Source organism: Rhinopithecus bieti, unplaced genomic scaffold (genome assembly GCF_001698545.2).
Source record: "Rhinopithecus bieti isolate Rb0 unplaced genomic scaffold, ASM169854v2 scaffold_5613, whole genome shotgun sequence".
Lineage (NCBI taxonomy): Eukaryota > Metazoa > Chordata > Mammalia > Primates > Cercopithecidae > Rhinopithecus > Rhinopithecus bieti.
The window spans coordinates 446705-469539 of NW_016804845.1; the positions used below are offsets into that span (position 1 = coordinate 446705).

Consider the following 22835-nt stretch of genomic DNA (forward strand, 5'->3'; position numbering starts at 1 on the left):
ATGTTGAATATTGGCCCCCACTCTCTTCTGTCTTGTAGGGTTTCTGCCGAGAGATCCACAGTTAGTCTGATGAGCTTCCTTTTGTGGGTAACCCAACCTTTCTCTCTGTCTGCCCTTAACATTTTTTCCTTCATTTCAGCCTTGGTGAATCTGATAATTATGTGTCTCGGGGTTGCTATTCTCAAGGAGTACATTTGTGGTGTTCTCTGTGTTTCCTGAATTTGAATGTTAGCCTGCCTTGCTAGGTTAGGGAAGTTCTCCTGGATAATATCTTGAAGAGTGTTTTCCAACTTGGTTCCATTCTCCCCATCACTTTCAGGTACACTAATCAAACGTAGATCTGATCTTTTCACGTAGATCAGATCTACGGCTTTGTTTGTTCCTTTTTACTCTGTTTTTTCTAAACTTGTCTTCTCGCTTTATTTCATTAATTTGATCTTCAAACACTGATACTGTTTCTTCCACTTGATTGAACCAGCTATTGAAGCTTGTGCATGCATCACGAAGTTCTCATGCCATGGTTTTCAGCTCCATCAGGTCTTTTAAGGTCTTCTCTACACTGTTTATTCTAGTTAGCCATTCATCTAACCTTTTTTCCAGGGTTTTTAGCTTCCTTGTGATGGGTTAGAGCATGCTTCTTTAGTTCAGAGAACTTTGTTATTACCAATCTTCCAAAGCCTACTTCTGTCAACTTGTCAAAGTCATTCTCCATCAAGCTCTGTTCTTGACCTCAGGTTATCCACCTGCCTTGGCCTCCCAAAGTGCTAGGAGCACAGGCTTGAGTCACCACGCCTGGCCTGAATTTTATTTTCAATATTGCTGATAGAGTATTATTTATGCAATAAACAAACTTAGGGAGAATAATACCTCTTTCCTTCATTTACAGTTTAATTATTTTGTTCCATCAAACAGGCTGGCCATCTGGCAAACTGATCTGTGGACTGACAAGAGGCCTGCAACTCACTAAGTCTAACTATGCCTAAAGCTTTAGGACAGATGCCAACTCCTCTTTGCTCTAGGAAAAGCCAGGATTTCGATTTGAGACCAGCCTGGCCAACATTGTGAAACCCCATCTCTACTAAAAATTTAAAAATTAGCCAGATGTGGTGGTACATGCCTGTAATCCCAGCTACTTGGGAGTCTGCGACAGGAGGATCACTTGAACCCAAGACGTGGAGGTAACAGTGAGCAGAGATTGCACCACTGCACTCCAGCCTGGGTGACAGAGTGAGACTCCATCTCAGAAAAACAAAATAAAGAAAATTATCCCATGGACAGAGTCTGCCATCATTCTGACTTGTCTTATCCTAGGTTTTCTATCAAATAAAGTCTCGAGAAAAAATTTAACTTTATTTGAAAATTCAATGCCAGGGAAGCAGGGGTGACAGAAAAGAGAAAGGAGGCAGAGAAGGGGAGTCAAAAATGAAGTGGTATGTTACTAGACTGATTATCTTACCTAACTGACCATTGCTTGGTGTCAGGAGCAACTGATTGCTGGTTCTCACAGGAAGGCTTCTAAAACCTGTGTGACCTACTGCATGTTGTGGCAGTTTATCCAGGAAGGGAGGGACGAGTAGGAAAGGAGAAGAGTTATCCACTGACTCCTGTCTCCCTTTGGTGGAGTCTCCCTTTACAGGGCTAATATCGCCATACTTCTGAATTGTCCAGATATGGGCACTGAGCAAGTCCCATTGTGTCTCATGTCTAATTGGCAACAAGAAAGCCCAATCAGAAGTAGGGAGGCATGAGGCATGGTGATATGGTTTGGCTCTGTGCTCCCACCCAAATCTCATCTCAGATTGTAATTCTCACGTGTTAAGGGAGAGACCCAGAGGCAGGTGAGTGCATCATGGGGGCAGTTTCCCCCATGCTGTTCTTGTGATAGTCAGTGATTTCTTATGAGATCTGATGGTTTTATAAGGGGCTCTTCCCACTTCACTTACCACTCTCTCTCACCTGCTGCCATGTAAGTTGTGCCTCTTCCCTTCCACCATGATTGTAAGTTTCCTGAGGCCTCCCCAACCCTGTGGAACTCTGAGTCAATTAAACCTCTTTTCTTTATAAATTACCCAGTCTCAGGTATGTCTTTATAGCAGTGTGAAACCAGGCTAATACAAGTGGCATGAGGTGAAGGCCACTGGGCTGTGCTTTCAGAAAGTTGGTTGCCACCTCAGCTGGGACAGATCCTAGGGTCACGAGCTGGAAGACAGGGGAGCCAAGATGGTCTGATACACTAACATCACAACTACTAACATTTTTATAAAGTAACTTGTTCCCATGCATGTATGTTTTGATGGTTGTAATTATTACACACACGGGAATGCAGTATTTTGCCCAACATAATGCCCCCAGCTATCTGTAGGTTGCTATACAGTTCGTAATTCTCATTGTTCATAGTTGCATAGTTGCACCGGCACAGCCATGATCCACTCTAATGCTGTGTCAAATTGGCGGTCTATTGGCAGTCAGACATGTGAGGCACAATAGGCTTGACTCTAACACCAAATTCACTTAGCTATGTAGAAAGATACAAGCAGGAATTATATTAGGCACAACAGCCTCATCTCTGCAGGAGGTTGCTACCGAAGGATACAAGTTCAGCAACTATCCAAGAGTACAACTTCATTTGCTTCCTTGTCTGTCAAGCGTGGTATGTATGAGTAGCAAGAAATGAGAGCCAAGGTGCACACAGGTCACCCTGACACAAAGAAGCCTCAGCCTCAGTTTCCTGCCAATATTTTAAACTATTTTGGTCACACATGCCCAAGGCCACATGCCAACTCACAGGCCTCCAGTAGAGAACAGTCCTACAGTCAGGAATTTCCTAGTAGACAAGACAGTCATCATCTTTTGCATTTACCTTAACTCTGTAGTGTCCAAGGAAACCATACTTCAAGGTCATTTTTCTCTCCAAGTACTCTGAACCAGGACCAATGTTAATCCTTTCTTTACAGTAATATTCCATCAAGTTGATTGATCATATTTACTTAACAGTTTCCCCTTTGTTAGGATGTTTATCTGTTGGCACCCAATAAATAGTTACCAAACTAATATTCACTGCTATGAGCAAGATTTGTGTACCTAGTCTAGCCATGAACTTCCCAAAATTCATCATTAATGTAATGGCAGATTGGATCAAGGCAGCAGTGGCCTTCTCCAGCCACATGGGCCTGAGCAGAGACCATGCTTACTCTTGGCAGGCCTTGCCCCAGCTGCCTGGATATATTTCAGGACTAGGCTCTTCATAAATATCTCAGAACTCTGTATAACAGAATACATACCTCTAATCAAAGCAAACATGACATCTAAAAGAGAAAATGTGATGTAATGCGAGGTCATAAAAATGCTGTAAGTTTGGGCCCATTTAGGGAAACAATCTCATGGAAGATTAAAATTGTAAGAGAACATTTTAAGCCTCCCTTCCAACTCCCTGAAGGAGTTCCAGGTGAGTCTATTGGGAGTGGACATGGGTTGAAGTTCCTTAGAAGAGCTGTGTGTCAGGAATTCACCAATTATGCATAGCAAAGAATGGGGGGATAATGAGAGAGTGGTTAACACCTACCAGGCCAGCCTTTGGAATCACTCATAACCTCCATGATCTATTATTAGGTGAAACTACACAAGCTATGGATTGAACATATACATTTGCCTTTGTTCCCAAAACTCCACTAAATAGGCAGAAGGGATAAAATACTACAACTGGCACAAGCCCACAAGGACAAAGATGGGGGCAGGAGACAAGAGCAGAGAGATGGGTCCATACAATTTTGGAATCTGTAAAATTACCCTGATCTATCTTTAGCTCCCCCTCACCAAAAAAAAAAAAATTGGAATCTGGAAACAGATGACTGAACTTCCAGTTGACTTAGCGAGTGTGCCAGAGGAAAAAGTAACTAGGTGTGGTGGCACACACCTGTAGTCCCAGTTACTTGGGAGTCTGAGATAGGAGAATCACTTGAACCAGGGAGAGGGAGGTTGCAGTGAGCTGAGACTGTGCCACTGCCTTCCTGCCTGGGTGATAGAGCCAGACTTTGTCTCAAAAAAATGGTTTAAATGGTGTATTTTATGTTTTATATATTTTACCTCAAAAAATAATAATTTAAGAAAAGAGCATATGTGGTAAATTCAGGCACATTTTTTTACATCCTGAAGAATCTTATGTAAACTGCTTCTACAGGCCAGCGAATCTCCCTCCTGCAGCCAGGTGGGCGATCATAACATTGCAGTGGAACCTTATCATTAGAATGGCTTGAGAGGACCTGGTCCAGCTAGGCACAGAGCCGGGTCTGCTGTTGCTCTGTTTCTTCCCCAGCTTCCATGCTCAGCCCTGTCCCTACCCCCATTCCATATTCTCTCCATGCCACTGGGGTCTTTTCCCTCCCACTTTCCTTTTTACCCAACGCTCATCTCTCCTAGTAGCTCCACCCCTTTTCCTCACATCCAATCCCCAGCCCCAAATCAAAATTAGTTCAGACCAAGGTACCACGACCCAGATGTGGAATTGTATTCTGCTTTGCTTGCAGTTCAGCCTCCCTCCATATGTTTCACTCCATATACTCATGATGCAAAAATGAATGTTTGGGTTGGGAGTTCCAGCTAGAACGAAGGGTGCGAACCCCATGGGCAATGCCTCCCTCCTTCCTGTTCGTCTCTAAGCACATGCTTCATTCCATTCACCTTTTCTTCCATTTGGTTTTCACTCATTTTACTTAGCAGGAAATGTGGCCACCAACAACACCCAAGTTCTCAAATTTCAGCCTTAGATGGAATCTCTTCCTGGGTGGGTCTCAATTCAAATTCCCAAGGAAGTGACTTATTGGCCCCGCTTGATGCAGGGACCTTCCCTAGACCAGTCATGTGTGGCCTGGCTGGGTCCCACGGCACCAACATAGGTTCCTGGAGCCCAGTGCTGTAGTCATGTGACGAGAGACATCAGACCATTCTGAAATGTGTGAAAGAGGAGAACGTTCTGCAGAGAACTTAATAGTAAACTCAGTCAGATCCAATCCACACAGCCTATAGTACAGAGTCTTTCTAAACTCACATCTCCAAATTATTAGTACCTTTATTCTATGACTCCTTCAAAAAGGTTTCTAGTTACTGAGATGTTTCCATTCTTGACCACAGTGGGGTTGGAGGTGTTCTACTGGTGTTTCCTTGGGAGTCGTGGGGACGACTTCTGACTCTCTGTTCACCCTCTCTTTCAGTGTTCCACTTCCTGTGGAGGTGGCTTTCAGAAGAGGACTGTCCATTGTGTGCCCTCAGAGAACAATCAAACTGAAGACCAAGACCAGTGCCTGTGTGATCACGAACCCAGACCTCCAGAATTCAAAAAATGCAACCAGCAGGCCTGCAAGAAAAGTGCCGGTGGGTGAATGGGTTTGCTTGGGGAGAAAGAGATCTTTGCACAAATGTCATCCTACATGATGCAGCTTGTAGATAGCTTTACATTTCTTTTACTCAACAGAAAATCTTAATGTTAAAGAGGTCAGCCGGTAACCCTGGGAACAAGCTATCTGATTTGGTGAGGTTTGAATCTTAACTTCTTGAGAGAGTATCTCATCCATTTTTCTTTTTTAATTATTATTATTTATTGACTATCATAAAATATGATTTTCTCTCTCTAACCCTGTCCACACTGATGTCATCCAACATGGATGAGAATTATTTCTATGCTTTCAAAAATGTCTTAAGAGATATCCCAGCCTTTCTCAGGAACCCAGTCAAGTGTGAAATGGTCCTCTATAAATCTGGTACCACTGTGTTAGGCCAGGTTCCCCAGAAGCAGGCTCTGGGGTGAAAGTGTGTGTGCAAGGGATTCATTAAGTATTTCCGGGGAAGATCATGAAGGGAGTGGAGGAAGCCAGATGGAAAAAGGAGGAGACACAGCCAGGATGCCTTCTCAGGAACCTGAGTCCTAGCTTCAGACTGGTCCTCCAGGCAGCTCCAGAGCACAGGTTATACCTGCGAGTCGTCCGCTCCTGAGCCAGCAAGCTGTACATTCACACTCCCACGCTCTTCAGCCATTGGACAGGGGCTACCCCAGGAGAAGTGAATTTGCAGGAGGCTCTCTGTTTGAGAGACAAAGGAGCTCCTACAGGCTGGGTAGGTTCAGCTACGATCTATAATGTCCATTCCACTGATTGTCTGGGCTTCATTGACATGTAAAATTTCTAAATTAAATTAAAAACAGCAAAGTGAGTACATTCAGTAGCTCATTAAAAGAAAAATTTGATAGCCCTTTGTGCCGGGAGAAAGGAGAGAAAGGCTAATGCCCATAATTTTGACTTGGGCAGCTGAGTAGATGAAGCTACCATGCACTGAGAGAGGAAGCCTAACGGGCTTTGGGAAAGAGGGAAGGTAGTGAGTTCTGTTTGGAACGTGTTTGTTAAGGAGTCTGTGAGTCATCTAGGTAGGGGTGTCCTGTGATTCGTTTGCTGTACAGGTGTGGAGGCCAGGAGAGAGATCTAGTCTGGAAATCCTGATCAAAATGCACTGAGCAAGGAAATGCTTTAGGTGTGATTATCACAGGTAGCTTCTTACTGACTTGCACTTAAGGGTGGCTTTCATTGGCCTTACTTGAAATTACAGAAGAAGTCACCTAGAGCTCATTTTCTGAGGTGTTATTCATGTCTTCCAGACTCTTGCTTCTCAAAATATGGTCCCTGGACAAGCTGACTTGGCATCTCCTGGGAATTTGAGGCTCTTGGGCCTCACTCTAGACCTACTGAATTAGAATCTTCATTTAACAAGATCCCTGGTGATTCACATGCACATCAAAGTTTGAGAAGCACCTCGTTCTGGACCAAGGGACCAATCTGAGACTCTTTTCCTTTCATTTCATCTCCTTCTATGGTACCATACTTTAAACAGTTGAGGCTATAGAATCCCTTCTATGTTGTGTTATTTTTTATATAACTGAAGCAGCCACTTACTCTTGGTTGATCATGCCTAGTGTTAGGGCTTGTTATTTTGAATTATATGTAGGTTGACTTCAACTGTCCTATGGCTGGACAATAAAATCTTCAATAATCAAAACAGGGTTAAGTGCATAGATTGTAGTTTTCATCTTGAAATCTCACACAGAATAAATGGCGACCAATAGTTGGCTGGCAATTGATGTGCTTAACAATGAATTCCATTCACTGACAAATATCAGGGCCACAAAAGTTAATTACTAGCTTCTTTTGAAGGCAGAGCCATGCCTACTCACATAGAAGGAAAATGAAAGAGGAACTGTAAGAAATTCCTTGATTTAAGAAGCCAGCCACCCACCCTGACCCCTATAATTCTCTAAAATTCTTTGAAAATATTCATTCAATGCCCAGGTTCTTGTCAGTCAGCTTTCACAATAAACATAACATAATCCTAAGTATATTTTATAATATCAGGTATGAATTCATGTAAGGTTTAGTTTTCTCCAGGTCATTTTACTTCTTTTAGAAACCATCTGAAGTTTTAATGACTTAAAATCTAAATTGGAACTACTATTTCCACATTAGTGCCTACAAAACCCTTTCCATGTATCTATGTGGAAAAAAAATCAAGAAAATTCATTTACCAAGTATAAGCTTTATTCTTAGCATTACATTCATATTGATTAAAAAACAAAAGCAAAACCCTTAAGCCTACCATTCCTGGGGTTGTTTTGTTATTGTTGCTGCTGCTATTTTTAATTTGAGGAGGGGTAGAAAAAGCAAAAAAAAAAAAAAAAAAAGAAAGAAAGAAAGAAAGAAAGAATACTTAGATCCAGTGTTGATACAAATGAACATTTGAGTTGTTAAATTTTCTGCTAAAGAATATTCTGCCAGATGAATAGGATCTCATTCATTCACTTATTCAACAAAATATTATTGATCACAAAATGTCTCAAAGAAGTGCTAAGAGCTGAGGAGAAAGACATGAGTAAAACACAGTTCTTGGCCTCAAGGAACCCAAAATCATGGACACTATATTTGTCAACAACATTGAAATTGTTTTCCAGGCTTCTCTGGTGAACAAAATATTATCCCCTGTAACACAGATGACAACAAAGATACAGGCGTATAACTGTCCCTTTAAATTTCCAAATGTGGTTTCTGTTGAACCAGCAGAGGCAAACTGGGATATCCCCTCCAAGTTGCCCATAATTATAAGCATTGTATGTACTTTGGAAGTGGAATCCAATTGACTGATGAACACAACAAGCCTTCATTGTTTCACAGCAATAGGGAGAACTGATGTAATTGAGCCCTGTCATCATGTTGGGCTCATGGTCATCATCTAAACAAGTTGCTAAACATAGCTCTGGAACACAGACTGCCAATATAACCCACTCTCATCTTCCACTCTTCCTTCTGGTCCCCTACTCTCAAAAAGTAGGGCCCCAGGACCTAGCATGTATCCAGACTCCAAGGACTATTGAAAAGCAAGGCTCTTGATCTCATGGTTTCCAGGAGCATGTGAGGATTCCAGGCTTGGTTGAGTTTCTTTCAGTCATTTAGGTGTTGACCTAACCTGACAAGTGGGCCTCCTGTGTTGAGGAAAAAAGATGTTCTGGGCAGAGAAGACCTATTCATGTGATCTTCTCCTGCCCCATCACCAGTACACGAGATTCACTCAGAGACAAAGCTTGGGAGCTATTGAGACAACATTCAGTTTACAGCGGCACCATCTATATGCCAGCTGTGTGATATTGGGTCTATTGCTAAGCTTCTGTGGAACCCTCAGTTATTAAAAGAATAGATGCACCCACATCTATTGATTTCTGTGACAATCAAATGGTATAGTATATGTCAAACATTGCCTAGTATGTGGTATATGCTTAATAATTTGTGTCTGTGTTTTTTCTACTTTCATGGAGGAAGGAGTGTATTAGCTTCCTGGGCTACAAGCACAAATATTCATGCTGCCATAACAAACTGTAATAAACTAGGTGACTAAAGACAACAGAAATCTATTCTCTCACAGTTCTGGAGGCTAGAAGTCCAAAATCAAGGTATTGGTAGGGCCACACTCATTCTCCTGGCTTCTGGCAGTTGCTGGCCATCACTGACATTCCTCAGCTTACAGAAACTGAATTCCAGTCTCTGCCTCCATTACCACATGGCTGTCTTTCCTCTCTGCATCTGTGTCTCAGCACAGCTTTTCCTCCTCTGTTTGTGTGTCTGTCTCTGTGTCTCTTCTCCTCTTTTTATAAGGACACCACTCAGGTTGGATGAAGGGCCCACCCTAGTTCATAGTGACCTCATCTTAATTGACATCATAATTCTATCTGCCAAGATCTTATTTCCAAATCAGATCACATTCACAGATACAAAGGGTGAGGACTTCAATGCTGGGGTACATTTCAAAGGATACAGTTCAACCCACAACCAGGGCAAAGACTTTGGGGGACTCCTAGAGGTCCTTTCTATAATGGCAGATACCTTTGAGAGCTCGCACTTTATCCCTTAGCACACTCCATTTACAGAGCAGTTCAAGAGAGCGTATGGTGTGGTGCCCAAGTGTGTAGTACAATAATGCCTGCTTGGACATGGAGACAGAGGGGACTCATGTGGGTCAGTGCTGCCAGAAGAAGCTTTGTGGGATGGTGGCTGTCAGCTGAGCCTCTACCCTTCCTGTCTTTCTCCTCCTGGGCAACAGCCCCAGAGCACTCACAGACTCACAGCGACAAGATTGTGGGGCAAAGAACTGCCCCTCCTGTGCTCTCTCCAGCCTCCATCCACAGAGACTTCAGGAGAGGCTGGCTAAGAAACTGGAGCGACTGTATGATGCTTGGACTACCCTGCCAAGGGGCTTCCCAGAGCCCGGGAAGGAAGCCTTGCCTTGTTCCGATCAGCAGCGCACACAATGCACGGCCCAGGTCCCATGAACAACACCCTCTGCTCTGCTGGGACATGGGAGATGAAGAGCTCGAGGGATATTCCACAAGAGACATGCTTGGTCAAAACATGTACTCTCTGAAGTTGAATTTTGAGGAGGAAATTTAAAACAAAAAGAAAAACAAGGCCAGGCGCAGGGGCTCACACCTGTAATCCTAGCACTTTGGGAGGCCGAGGCGGGCAGATCATTCAAGGTCAGGAGTTCAAGACCAGCCTGACCAACACGGTGAAACCCAGTCTCTACTAAATATACACACACACACACACACACAAAAGTAGCTGGACGTGGTAGTACATGCCTGTAGTCCCAGCTACTCAGAAGATTGAGGCAGGAGAATCACTTGAACCCAGGAGGGCTGCAGTGAGCCGACATTGCACCACTGTACTCCAACCTGGGCAACAGAGGGAGCTGTCTCAAAAAACAAAAACGTGTACTGTCTCTGAAACTTCCAAGTGTGTCAGGCAATTTCCTGTGGGGTTTTAAGAGAGATGGGGTTTTTATAAGAGGCTAAAAGCAGAGCCCTGAAGAAGGAAAGATGAAGACTCAGGTTTTGGATTCTAGGAGCATTATATGTTACCGATTCCTAAGGGCACTTAAAACTTGAGCCCCAAACGGGACTCTGGAAGCTAACAGAAGACATTCATTTGTTCACAAAAATAAGGCACAGTTAAGAGAATAAGGAGTTCTGAGGAGATAAAAGAATTTTTTGCCTTTATGATCTGAAGGTGGAAAAGCATAGAGACGCAAAGATACTGTCACACATTTGGGGTGGAGAGGATCTTATTTCCATTTCTACTTTTTCTGACTGTTCCATTTACAAAGGATAGTGGCCTGTTTATGAAAGTGCTTTTTTCTTCAGAACTATGAATAAAGGAGAAAGAAAGACGAGAGCTCCAAGAGGCACTCAAGGCAAGCTTAAAACGATTTCACTTTCTAGAAAAAAAAAATATCTAATTGAATTCTTTACAGACCCGGAAGCTGTGGGCCAGTGCCCTCTGAGAACCACCTGTACGAGTGTGTGGGGTGGTCCCTGAGCAACCCACTCTCATTCCCTAACTCATGTATGGGAAAAGTAAGGCCAAGAAAATTAAGGGACACACTTACCCAGAGCTAGTTAGAGGAGAACAAGGGTTGGAACTCAGGTGACTAATTGTATACTTACTCTGGGAATTATCTGTACATGTCTTCTGCCTTCATCTCCATGGTAAAGTTCTGCAGGGCAGAGATCACAGTTTATATATCTGTATCCCTCACTCGCTCTGGAAGCATTGGTTATTTTTTTTTTTTTAAGATGGAGTTTCACTCCTCTTGCCCAGGCTGGGTGCAATGGCATGATCTCGGCTCACTGCAACCTCCACCTTCTGATTTCAAGCAATTCTCCTGCCTCAGCCTCCCGAGTAGCTGGGATTGCCGGCGCCCACCACCACGCCCAGCTAATTTTTGTATTTTTGGTAGAGACAGGGTTTTGCCATGTTGGCCAGGCTAGTCTCGAATTCTTGACCTCATGATCCACCTGCCTTGGTCTCCCAAAGTGCTGGGATTACAGGCGTGAACCACTGCGCCTGTCATGGAAGCACTGGTTATTTTGCTGACTGGTTGTTGGCCTGACACTCTGAATAGTATGATTGATGAGAGCATGAGCTGTAGAGTTAAGACTACCTGTGTTCAGATCTGGCCCTGCCATTTATCAGCTGGACAACCTTATACAAGTTCTTCACTACTTGAGGCCCTACTTTAGTCATTTGTGAAATGGAAAAAATACTTGTCTGCTAGTAGCACTGCAAAGATTAAATGTAGTGAAGCATGGAAAACACTGCATTCAACTATTTCCATAGCAATACTGCATAGCAAAGCACCCTGACACTCAGGGGTTTAAAACTACAGTCATGTATTTTTTTTCTTTTTTTTAATTTCAATAGTTTTGGGGATACCAAAGTAGTTGTGGGGGATAACCAAAACCCACATTCCTTAGTGGTGATTTCTGAAATTTTAGTGCACCCATCAGCCAAGCAGTGTATACTATACACAATATGTAGTCTTTTATTCCTTACCACCCCCAAGTTTCCTCCCTGGGTCCCCTAGGGCCCTTATATCATTCTTATGCCTTTGAGTCCTCATAGCTTAGCTCCCATTTATAAATGAGAACATATATTTGGTTTTCCATTCCTAAAGTTACTTCACTTAGAATAATGGCCTCCAGCTTCACACAAGCTGCTGCAAAAGACATTATTTCACTCCTTTTTTTTTTTTTCTTTTCTTTTTTTTGGTTGAGTAGTATTCCCTGGGGTATATATACCACATTTTCATGTATCCACTCATTGGCTGATGGGCCCTTAGGTTGGTTCCATGTCTTTGCAATTGTGAATTATGCTGCTAGAAACGTGTGTGTGTGTTTTTCATATAATGCACAGTCATGTATTTTTTGGTGAGCATCTATAGGTCAGCCAAGGTTCAGGTGATTGAGCTGGGCTTTGGTTGGCCTTGGCTACTAACTGTAGGTTGAGTCTAAGTCTACCCCATGTGTCTCTTATCACCCTCGGTGGCTGCACAAGCCAGGTTCTTCTTACGGTGACAACGGAAGCTCATCAGGGAAGGCTTGTCCTCCTGCACATTCCAAGTCACTACAGAGATCGTGTCTACCAGCATCCCATGGTCTAAAGCAAGTCACAGAGCTGAACCCAAAGACAAGTAGTTGAGAAGGATTCTCTACCCACCAGGCAGCCATGGCAAGGTGGGAATGTTCTGTATAGCACAATTACATGGGAGTGAAGAATTATGACTGATAGTTCAGTCTAGCACAAACACTTTGCACAGTGTCTGAAACATAATAAACATTCAGTAGATACCACCTATTATGAATTGTTATGGCTCCTTTCTTGGTAGACATATAAAGTCTTACATTAATAGAAGTTGTGCTTGTATATCTACAAAGGATAATCTTTGGACTTTTTTTTTAATTCTTTTTCTCCTTCACAGATTTACTTTGCACCAAGGACAAGCTGTCAGCCAGTTTCTGCCAGACACTGAAAGCCATGAAGAAATGTTCTGTGCCCACCGTGAGGGCTCAGTGCTGCTTCTCGTGTCCCCAGACACACATCACCCACAGCCAAAGGCAAGGAAGGCAACGGTTGCTCCAAAAGCCCAAAGCACTCTAAGCCCAAAAGGAAGCCACCTTCCACCAGACTGCAGCAGCCTGCTGACCATGACATGCTTTAGCTCTGGGAGCTGCTTCATTGAGGTTTTGCTTCATATATTTCAGGTTCAACTTTGGGTCATAATGAAACAAAATCCATTGTGTTCCTCTAGCCACAAAATGTCCCTCACAGGAGGCCTAGGCTGCCGTACTTGCTGCTCCCTGATAGGAAGGTGAAATAGCTAGGAGAATCAGGCAGCACCTGGTATTGGCTCCTGGGAAAGGTGCCAGGTTACAGATTTGTGAAATGTTGTATTTTTGTTCTCCCTTGAAGATAAAAACAAAGAGACCAGTTTTCTCCCCAACTACCTCAAGAGTATCAGGCAACAGAGCCACCCTTACCCAGGGGACAAATAATCTTCTTAATTTATCTTGATGAATACATTTCTTTTTTTTTTTTTCCTCCCTGCCTGGGGCAGCTGCTATTTAAAATGTCACAGTGGAGCTTTAGGAACATTCCTTTAATTTATGCAGGCAGAGGACTGCTTTCTTCACCCCATGTTCCACTAGGGCAGGAAGAGAAAGTGCTTGTTACATCCCTCAGTCTCTTCCTCCATCCCTGTAGGGCTCCATATCTCGGCTACTTAGAGTTCCCTGCCAACCTCAAGACACTAGACTAAGAGGAAACAGGCATAAGAAACACAGCCTAAGGGATTTAGGTCACTTACACAGAAAACACTTCTGGCTTGAAGAGCATTTCTATGAAAACTCTTAAAAAGCAAATGAGCAGAAATCAATTTCTTACTATTATAGAAAAGGAACTGTGGGCCTTTATTCTTCCCACTTTCCTGGCAAATACACACTCCTTCGCAGAAGGGAAAATGGGTCTTCCTGGCTGACTTCCTCTCTTCTGTACAGTCCATACAGGAAGCCTGAGCTCAGGTGCCACCAGCGTCTTGCTGCAGGGGGTGTATAAGCTAAGACCACTACGACCAGCTCTAGGGCTGCCACCTGTCCTCACCTCCCCTCAGGTTGGAAAATCGAGGTTCCATATTAAAATATTGCAAAGAACCAGGTAAATTGTACTAAGTACAAGAACATAGTGCAAACTTCTAATCTAGAGAAAAAAACATTTCTAAAAAGTAAGGTAAAGAGGATCTACTTCTCAGTGTACCCAATAAGTCTTATTGGACAAGTATTTTTTCCATTTCACAAATGAAAGTCATAAAGGTCTTTCACCCTGGGGAGAACAGGTGAATCAGGGAGTCCAAAGAAACTGAAATAAAAGTTAGAATGCTTGTTCTGGATGTTCCTACCTCCCACCAGAAGTCAAAGTAGGCTTGGTCTCAAATTCAGAGCAAATTTCTAGACAAAGTGATTTCTAAGGGAAGGTACTTACATGAACTGAACCCAGAGAAAGAGGGTAGGTGGGTGGGTGGAGGAGCATAAGCCTCAAATGGAAGAAGATCTCAGAACCAATTCTTGACAGGGAGAAAGGCAAGGATGTGGCCTTCATGTGATGGGCAGCATATTTTCTGACTCATGCACAGATACACTTAATACTCCCCATGGAACACAGTGTCCCCTGTCTCCCTTTACCTATCCGTTCAGCAGAATGGTGCTATTTAAAAATGGTGCTAATATCTAGATGGTGGCAGAACTAATGTAAACATAGATAGGCATACAAATGGGTAAGTGTATGTGAAACTCTCCATATAGCTATTCTGTTAAACATGTAATGGTGTTGCTGTCCAATGCCAATTATATTGCTTGGGTACCTTGAATTTAAGATTTAATAGTATGTGCTTTTTATTTTTTTCCAAGCCATTAACGTGTATTACTCTCATGAATTCCTGTGGAAAATAAAACAGTGGGATTGGAATGAAATTCAAGATAGACCAGAAACAGGAGGAAAGTATAAATGTTTACCTAAAGCCAGAGAATTTATTTCTAGATGATAATTACGTTATTGTATTCTCTGCCTTTAAACGTAAACATTGCTGGCCGATAGCAATCTCTGGTGAATAATGGTTTTTGAGGATAGGAGACAAATTGTTAGTGACATGAGTGGAGAAGAATCTGATATTTACTAATGAGGCAGTTTGCAAAGACTGTCCCTGAAGTGTAGTGTAGGCTTTCAGGGGGATTCATTTAGTAAGCTGTATTGATTTAACCTGGTACTGTACTAGCATAGGGTCAAATACGTGTCATCAGAGACCTGGATATGACCAGGCTTACAAAACTCAGGAACAAACTCAGATTCCTACTGACCTCAACCAACTAAACTAGGCCAAATTTCTCAGTATACAAAATGGACCAAGTTATTTACAACCCACGTGGTGGAGAAGATGGTAGATGTGTGGAGAGAGTTTGGCCAGGTGCTCCATTCTAGGTCTTTTTCCAGTTTCTCAAAGGCAGAAAATTGGCTCCTAATTATTTGCCATGGATATTTGCTTCCTGTACTAGAGCTGTGTTGTAAGACAGCTGTGTGATGTCCATCATTCTTGACTCCAGAATGAAGACAGGGCTTGCTGTTTTCTGTCCTGATGGTATCATCTGTTGCCTTGGCGATCACTCAGTGATGAGTCGTCAGTATTTTGACAGGTCCCAGTGCTTGCTGTACAAGAGGGGACTCAGATCAACAGGAAGACTCTGAAGGCAGGAACCTGCATGGTGTCTTCACATCTTTGATACTTGGATGCTGACATGAAGCAGAGTTGTTGGTTTACTTTATCTAGGCCCTTCTTTCTTCTCACCTGGAACAAGCAACTGAGAAGTGTATCAGGAGACACTGGATACATATCTCTATGAAATAGGGCCATCGCAGGGCCTGGTACTTAACTGCATTAACGTTCTAAAACCCAGTTTGGTTTACATTGTCTTTCACAGTAGTATATTTAGCTCTTCTCTGGACAGTTGTGGGTTAATATAATTCTTTAAAATAAAAATGTAATTAAACACACCACAAGAGAACAATATTCCAGGAGACTTAATAGTGATTACTTTCTTCAATCAGGAAATCATTTCAGTGCCTCCTTTGTAGGAATGCTTTGTTTTGTGATGGCTTTTCTTAAAGAAGAGCACACCGCCGTCCAGTCTCCTGAGACATCCACGTCTCTGCTGACATCCCACTGTGATGCCTTCAGATAGTCAGTGAATGTTTCTGATAACTTTCATCTAGTATCTGAAACACAATGTGAGGGATGATATTGTTTTCGATAATAACACCCCATTCAGGTGACTAAAATCTTCCAAACTCTGAAAGCTGCACACTGCTACTCCAGTGAATGCAGGTCTTAGCTCTTCTGCTTTCTGACTTCAAGATGAATCTCTGGGACGATGTATCTGGTGCTCAGTCGGCAGTGATTCACTTTTGAAGGAGAGGCCACATGACATGAACTGCCTGGTGTTACAACCTAGCTAACATATTTGATGCTACTCCTGTTGTCTGTACTGCTAATTCAAGTATTATTCTAAGTTATGTTATTAAAAAAACATGGTGGGTAAAGCACAATCCTACCCGTCATTGTCCTCCAAAATAATTGTATGACATACACGGCCCAACCCATTGCCCTCCCTGCATCTCTGTGCTGCTTTGCCATTTCCCCTTCTACCCAGCCTCCTCAAGGGGTACCTTGGTTGGTATCTCGGTACTTAAAACCAGATTGTAATCATAGCCTCCCTGTGTGTGGCATCAATAAATGGCTAAACTCATTGATGTTTCTGTGTGATTCCTTTACCCCTGCTGTGAAACTCCCACCACCCACCAATGTTACTACGGATTTTAGCAACCTGGGGAAGGATGCTGTCAATTTCTTCCTCCCACACTCTTTGCAGATTCTCTCCTACCCTACCCCTAGATCAGTACATCATCAGATGAGTCACATCCCAGGTGAGCCGGTCTCTTCTCATGAATGTGCAACAACTGCCACAGTCCACCATATGATAATCTGAAGTGATGCCTAAAATTCCCCAAAACACTGAATTTGACATATTCATGCTGCTCACAGCATAACCTACTCCTTCATCTCTTCAAAGCTTAGGCTTAATGCTTAAGAGAAAATGACCCATCTCTAGGGGAATTTGCTTTGGGAATTCAATCCTTATTCAAAGATGGGTGCACAGCTCAGTAAATGCAGCTAGCAAAAGCAGAATTTGTACATATAGCGATCGAGTCTATTCACAAGGAATAAACAAAACCACAGGGGTAGTGAAGAGCCAGGTCTCTTCAGGTGATCCCTAGGATGTTTGAGGGCATGAATGGGAGTAGCAGGAAATGTAGTTTTGGTCAAGAAGGCATCGCGGAGAGCCATGGATACTTCCCTGATTATACTTGAAAAATTATTCTATCTGTGACTATGAGATCTTGCTAATACTGCAAAGCCCAGCTCAAATGCTACTTCCCCTGGGACACCTACCCTGAGCCTGCCAGAAAGACAGGGTCTGTTTTCCACTATACTCTGCTCCCACTATACTAGGTATATTTTCCACTAGAAAAGTAGCTCTTAATCAGGGGTGATTTTTGTTCCCCAGAGGATCTTTGACAATGTCTGGAGACATTTTTGTTTTCCACAATTGGGCAGTGGGAGAGGGAGGGAGTGCTATTGGCATCTAGTGAACAGAGGCCCAGAATGTTGCTGAACATTCTATGGGACAACATTCCCTCAACAACAAAGAATTGTCTGGCTCATAATGTCAACAGTTCCAAAGTTGAAAAACCCTGCACTAAAACAATTATCACCTTGTAATGAGTAGCAGGGGATCTTGGTTGAGTAAAACTAAACTTTCACTAAAATTCAGACTTCTCGAAAGGACTGATGAGGTAAGTCAGAAAACCTCAAAAGAACTAAAAAATACATCAGGGTTCAGAGCACACCAGCTTGATTAAAGAATCTTGATGTTGAAGGGGATACACTATAATGAGCACAGCTCAAAAGAGTCTTAAACCAGCCCCTGGGGACAAAGATGTTTCGATCCTTGAGCTATGGCAATAAATCAAAAGCAAGCAAAATGGAAAACTGGCATGTTAGGAGTTTGAATTAATCATCCTCCTCTAATTGAGATTTCCAATCAAACTGAGAATAGACATAATCAGCCAGATCAAAATATCAGCTTCAGTAGTGGTAAAGCTGGCTTGGAGAGCATGTCTTGGGTGCAAATGGAAAAAAGGTTTTCCTACCCTTCACATCTGCATCCCCGCATGGCAAGCAGCTGGAGATCTCCAGGCCTCCCTCCAGTGGTTCTCTGAGCTCTAGGCTTCAAGCTCAAGAGAGATGGGGATGGAGTAGAAAGAAACAGAGAGAAATGGACCACTCAACCTATTAACCTCAGTTACTAAGAGTCTCACGGCCAGCAAACTTTCACCAACAGCAGCACCCTCTCCTACCCTGGGAGGAGCATGTAAAAGGGTTATCATAAAGACCCCAAAGGGATATCTCAGTACTGTACACTCTGGAAGTGGAGGTTTCATGCCCCTATGGGAAAGAGGTAAGATTACCATGAAGGAAAAACCTGGTAGAGGAAACATTGATTAAAAACTACCACATGGGCTGGACACAGTGACTCATGCCTATAATCCCAGCACTTGAAGTCCGAGGTGGGAGGATCACTCCAGACCAGAAGTTCAGGACCAGCCTTGGCAACGTGGTGAGATCCCATCTCTGGAAAAAAAAAAAAAAAAAAAGAATTAGCTGGGTGTGGTAGTGTCCACCAGTAATCCCAGCACTTTGGGAGGCCAAGGTGGGAGGATCACTTGAAGCCAGTTTGAAACCATCATAGGTAACATAGTAAGACCTTGTCTCTACAATAAATATATATATTTTTTAATTAGCTGGATGTGGTGTTGCATCTCTGTAGTCCTAGCTACTTGAGAGGCTGAGGCAGGAGGATTGCTTGAGCCTGTTAGAGGCTGTAGTAAGCTATGATCAGGCTACTACTGCTCTTCAGCCTGAGCAACAGAGCAATACCCTGTCTCAAAAAAGAAAGAAGTATCAAATTTCAAGTTCTAAATACAATAGATCCTCATTATTTGCAGTTCCATATTTGCAAATATACCTACTTGATAAAATGTGTTTGTAGCAGCACTTCTGCGGACATGCACAGAGTAGTGAAAAATTCCAGTCATCCTTATACATATGTTCATAGCTGGGTTCCGATGATAAGATACTTTGCATTCCTTTTTTGCTTTTTCTTTTCTTTTTTTTTTTTTCGTGACAGAGTCTCGCTCTGTCGCCCAGGCTGGTGTGCTGTGGCACAATGTGAGCTCACTGCAACCTCCACCTCCCTGGTTCAAGCAATTATCCTGCCTCAGCCTCCTGAGTAACTGGGGCTATAGGCACAAGCCACCATGCCCAGCTAATTTTTGTATTTTTAGTAGAGACGGGGTTTCACTGTGTTGGCCAGCCTGCCCTTGAACTCTTGACCTCAAGTGATCTGCCTGCCTTGGCCTCCCAAAGTGCTGTGGTTATAGGCATGAACTACCACACCCAGCCTTTTGCCTTCCTTTTCAAGGCCCGTTTAGTGCCATGTCTTTTGCGTATTTGTTTTGGTGATTTTTCTATTTCAAATGGCCCTCAACTGTGAGGCTACAATGCTGTCTGATGTTTCGAAGCACAAGAAGGCTGTGATATGCACACTAAAGTTTGAAAGCCCTTGGGTTAGAGTGATTGCCACAGAATATGGTGTTATATAACCATGGGGTTTAGAGGTGAAGCAGTCATAATGTGTTCTATTATTATTGGCCTGCAAGAAGTATGGTACCTGTCCAAAAAGCCTGTACAAGAATGTTCATTACAGCTTTATTCAGAATCATCAAAAACTGGAAACATATCTGGCATCCATCAACAGACAAATCAATAAACAAACTGATATATTTATTCAGTGGAATATTACTCAGCAATAAAAAGGAATAAACTATTGATACAATAATATGAAAAAAATCTCAAAACTTTATGCTGAGTGCAAGAAGCTTTACCCAAAAGAGTACTTACTATATAATTCTTTTTTTATTGTTATTGAAAAGAGGCAAAATCAATCTACAGTGGAAAAAATTAAGAACAGTGGTTGCCTCTAGGGGTTGGGTGGGGCTGAGGGTTGACTTGGAGGTGTGTATGGGACATTCTTAGGCTTCACCCCCAGAATTTCTGATTCAGAACCAAGAATTTGCATTTCTAATAAGTTCCCAGTGATATTGATACAACCATTCTGAAGAATCACACTTTGAGAACTACAGCTCTAACATAACCTCTTTGATTGAAGCAGCAGACACCTCTGGTGCCCATGTCACATTCCCAAAGGCCCATTTAAGTTCTGTATGTGCTCAAAGTCCCCTTGCTTCAAGCGCACGCATGCATCTGTCTGCCTTCTGTTCCAGAGCACCCTCACATATGCACGGCTCTGAAGTGCAAAGGAGTTAAGACCACTGGACCTCTCATCCTTCACATGCACCAATCTGGGAGGATTCCGCATGCTTTGTATGAGGTCCCAGCATTGTTGAGCCCCAGTTGCCCACAACAGCAAGCTCTATAACACACCCCCAGGTTTGCCCTTTTGCCTTCCCGTCTCACCCTTCCTACTCTCTTGCTTTTATTTCCTGAGATCACCTCCTAAATAAGCTATTTGCATCCAAGTCCTTGTCTCACGTTTTGCTTTGGGGAAGTAAGACAACTGGGTGGATGTTGGGAAATGAAAGGACACTGAACATGAGGACAAGGGAAGTGTATGATTCTGTTCTCATGCTGCTAATAAAGACATACCTGAGACTGAGTAATTTATAAACAAAAAGAGGTTTAATGGACTCACAGTTCTTCATGGCTAGGGAGGCCTCACAGTCATGGTGGAAAGTGAAGGAAGAGCAAAGGCACATCTTACATGGCAGCAGGCAAGAAAGCTTGTGCAGGAGAACTGCTCTTTATAAAACCATCAGATTTCATGAGACTTATTCACTATCACAATAACAGCATGGGAAAAACCCACCCCCATGTTTTAATTACTTCCCACTGAGTCCCTCCCATGACACATGGGGATTATGGGAACTACAAGATGAGATTTGGGTGGGGCCACAGCCAAACTATATCATATAATGTCAGCATCTGACATTATCATAGAAGAGAAATATGGAGAACAATGGCCCTGAATGTGCTGTGTTGCTACCAAATCTGGCATCTCCCATTTGAACCTAGTGGGCGTACCTGATTCTCCTGCAAAACAGAATCTACCCACTCTTTCAGTCTGGCCTTGGTCAGGCCACAGCCCAGGGTGGTAGTGTGGTGTCACAGAGAGGAGTACAGATGGGTCAGTATCAAGCTCCATTCTTCTTTTTTTGGGAGGTGGGGAGTGGGGAGCAGGGTCTCACTCTGTTGCCCAGGCTGAAGTGCAGTGATGCAAACATAGTTCACTGCAGCCTTGAACACTTGGTCAGGATCCATTCTTCTTATGGGTCACTCAAGCCCATTTCTCAGGCCGCTCACTGGGTGCTGACCTCTCACTCTCGCAGATGCTCTGCCTGACCTCTAAGTCCCTTTGGGAGTCTCAATCACATTAAATGCCTCACATTGCAGAATTGGATTCTGCTTTCTTGGGCTTATATCACTTTGCCTTATCCTTGTCATTGAAGAGACAGGTTGGCAAAAACCGCACTTCCCAAGCTCTTTACATACCGCACACAGAAAGATGATCATATTTCCATAGCCCACTGCAGTAACTGTGAACCACTAGCAGCCGGATGTGACCAGGCCTGACCACCCTGAGCACCGAGGAGTTCAGTATCTCGGGCACACCTGTAGCCTCCATCCTATTGAGTTGTGTGGTTTTGACTCTGAATCCTTCCTGTCTTGAGTTGTCTTAATTTGATGCCTTATAGATCTAGATCTAAGGTATGTGGGGGAATCTTTTGCCCTAACTCCCTCCTATATGCCAGGCAACCTTAAAATACACCCTTATCCCCAAATATTAATAAACACAGACTATCAATACTCACAGGAGGAAGAAAAATGGTGTGCTGGAACTCAGGGAATGAAGTATTGTCAACCCACAGTGAAAGAGTATTTGGGGACAGGGAGCCCAGCTTTGGGTGCCCTCCATTCTTTCACATCCTGAGAAGCTGGCCTACAACTTATCATCTCTGCTCCCCTCATTCTGAGTCATGAGTCCAGGGTCTGGGTGGGGTCAGTTGGTTGCGAGAATGAAAAAAAAATCAGAAAAAACATCTCGAAAGACCAATCTTAGGTTTTACAATAGAGATGTTGTCTATAGGAGCAATTGAGGAAGTCACAAATCTTGTGACCTGTGGCCAGAGGTTCTGAGCAGTAGGGGATTATAGAAACTATGCCTGCATATAAGCAGAATTCAGGCCCCTCTCATAATCCTAATCTCGTGGCCTTTCATTAGTTTTACAAAGGCAGTTTTCGGTTGGAGCAAGGAAGGGATCAGTTTTAAGGAGGGACTGTTATCATCCTTGCTTCAAAGTTAAACTATAAACTAAATTCCTCCCATGGTTAGCTTGGCCTATGCCCAGGAATGAGCAAGAACAGCCAGCCTCTGAGACTAGAAGCAAGATGGAATAAGCCATATAGACTTCTCTCACTGTCATAATCTTTGCAAAGTTGGTTTCAATCATACCCCTAGAAATAGAATAAGTTGATATTTTGGTTTATATATCAGTTTCTTGTGAACTTGGTTAGTATATGTTAGTTCTTCCAAATCAGAGAAAATTTTATTTCTGAAGCTGCCAAAACAAAGGTCAGACCTTGAACTATAGTTGATACATTCCCCCCAAAATGCCACTTCTTGAGGCCCAGTGTGAGCAGCCATCTGACCACCTACTGTGACATTGCAACCT

The 22835-nt window shown here is 43.1% G+C and overlaps 1 protein-coding gene across 1 annotated transcript in view; it reads left to right on the forward strand.

Annotated features, from left to right (window-relative positions):
• ADAMTS12 (ADAM metallopeptidase with thrombospondin type 1 motif 12) overlaps positions 1-16711 on the forward strand; it is a 373663-nt gene extending 356952 nt beyond the window's left edge. The window contains 2 exon segments of the mRNA XM_017870704.1: positions 5208-5367; positions 12841-16711. Coding sequence (XP_017726193.1) covers positions 5208-5367; positions 12841-13019 — 339 coding nt within the window. The 3' untranslated portion in view covers positions 13020-16711.
• The last annotated feature ends 6124 nt before the right edge of the window (positions 16712-22835 follow it).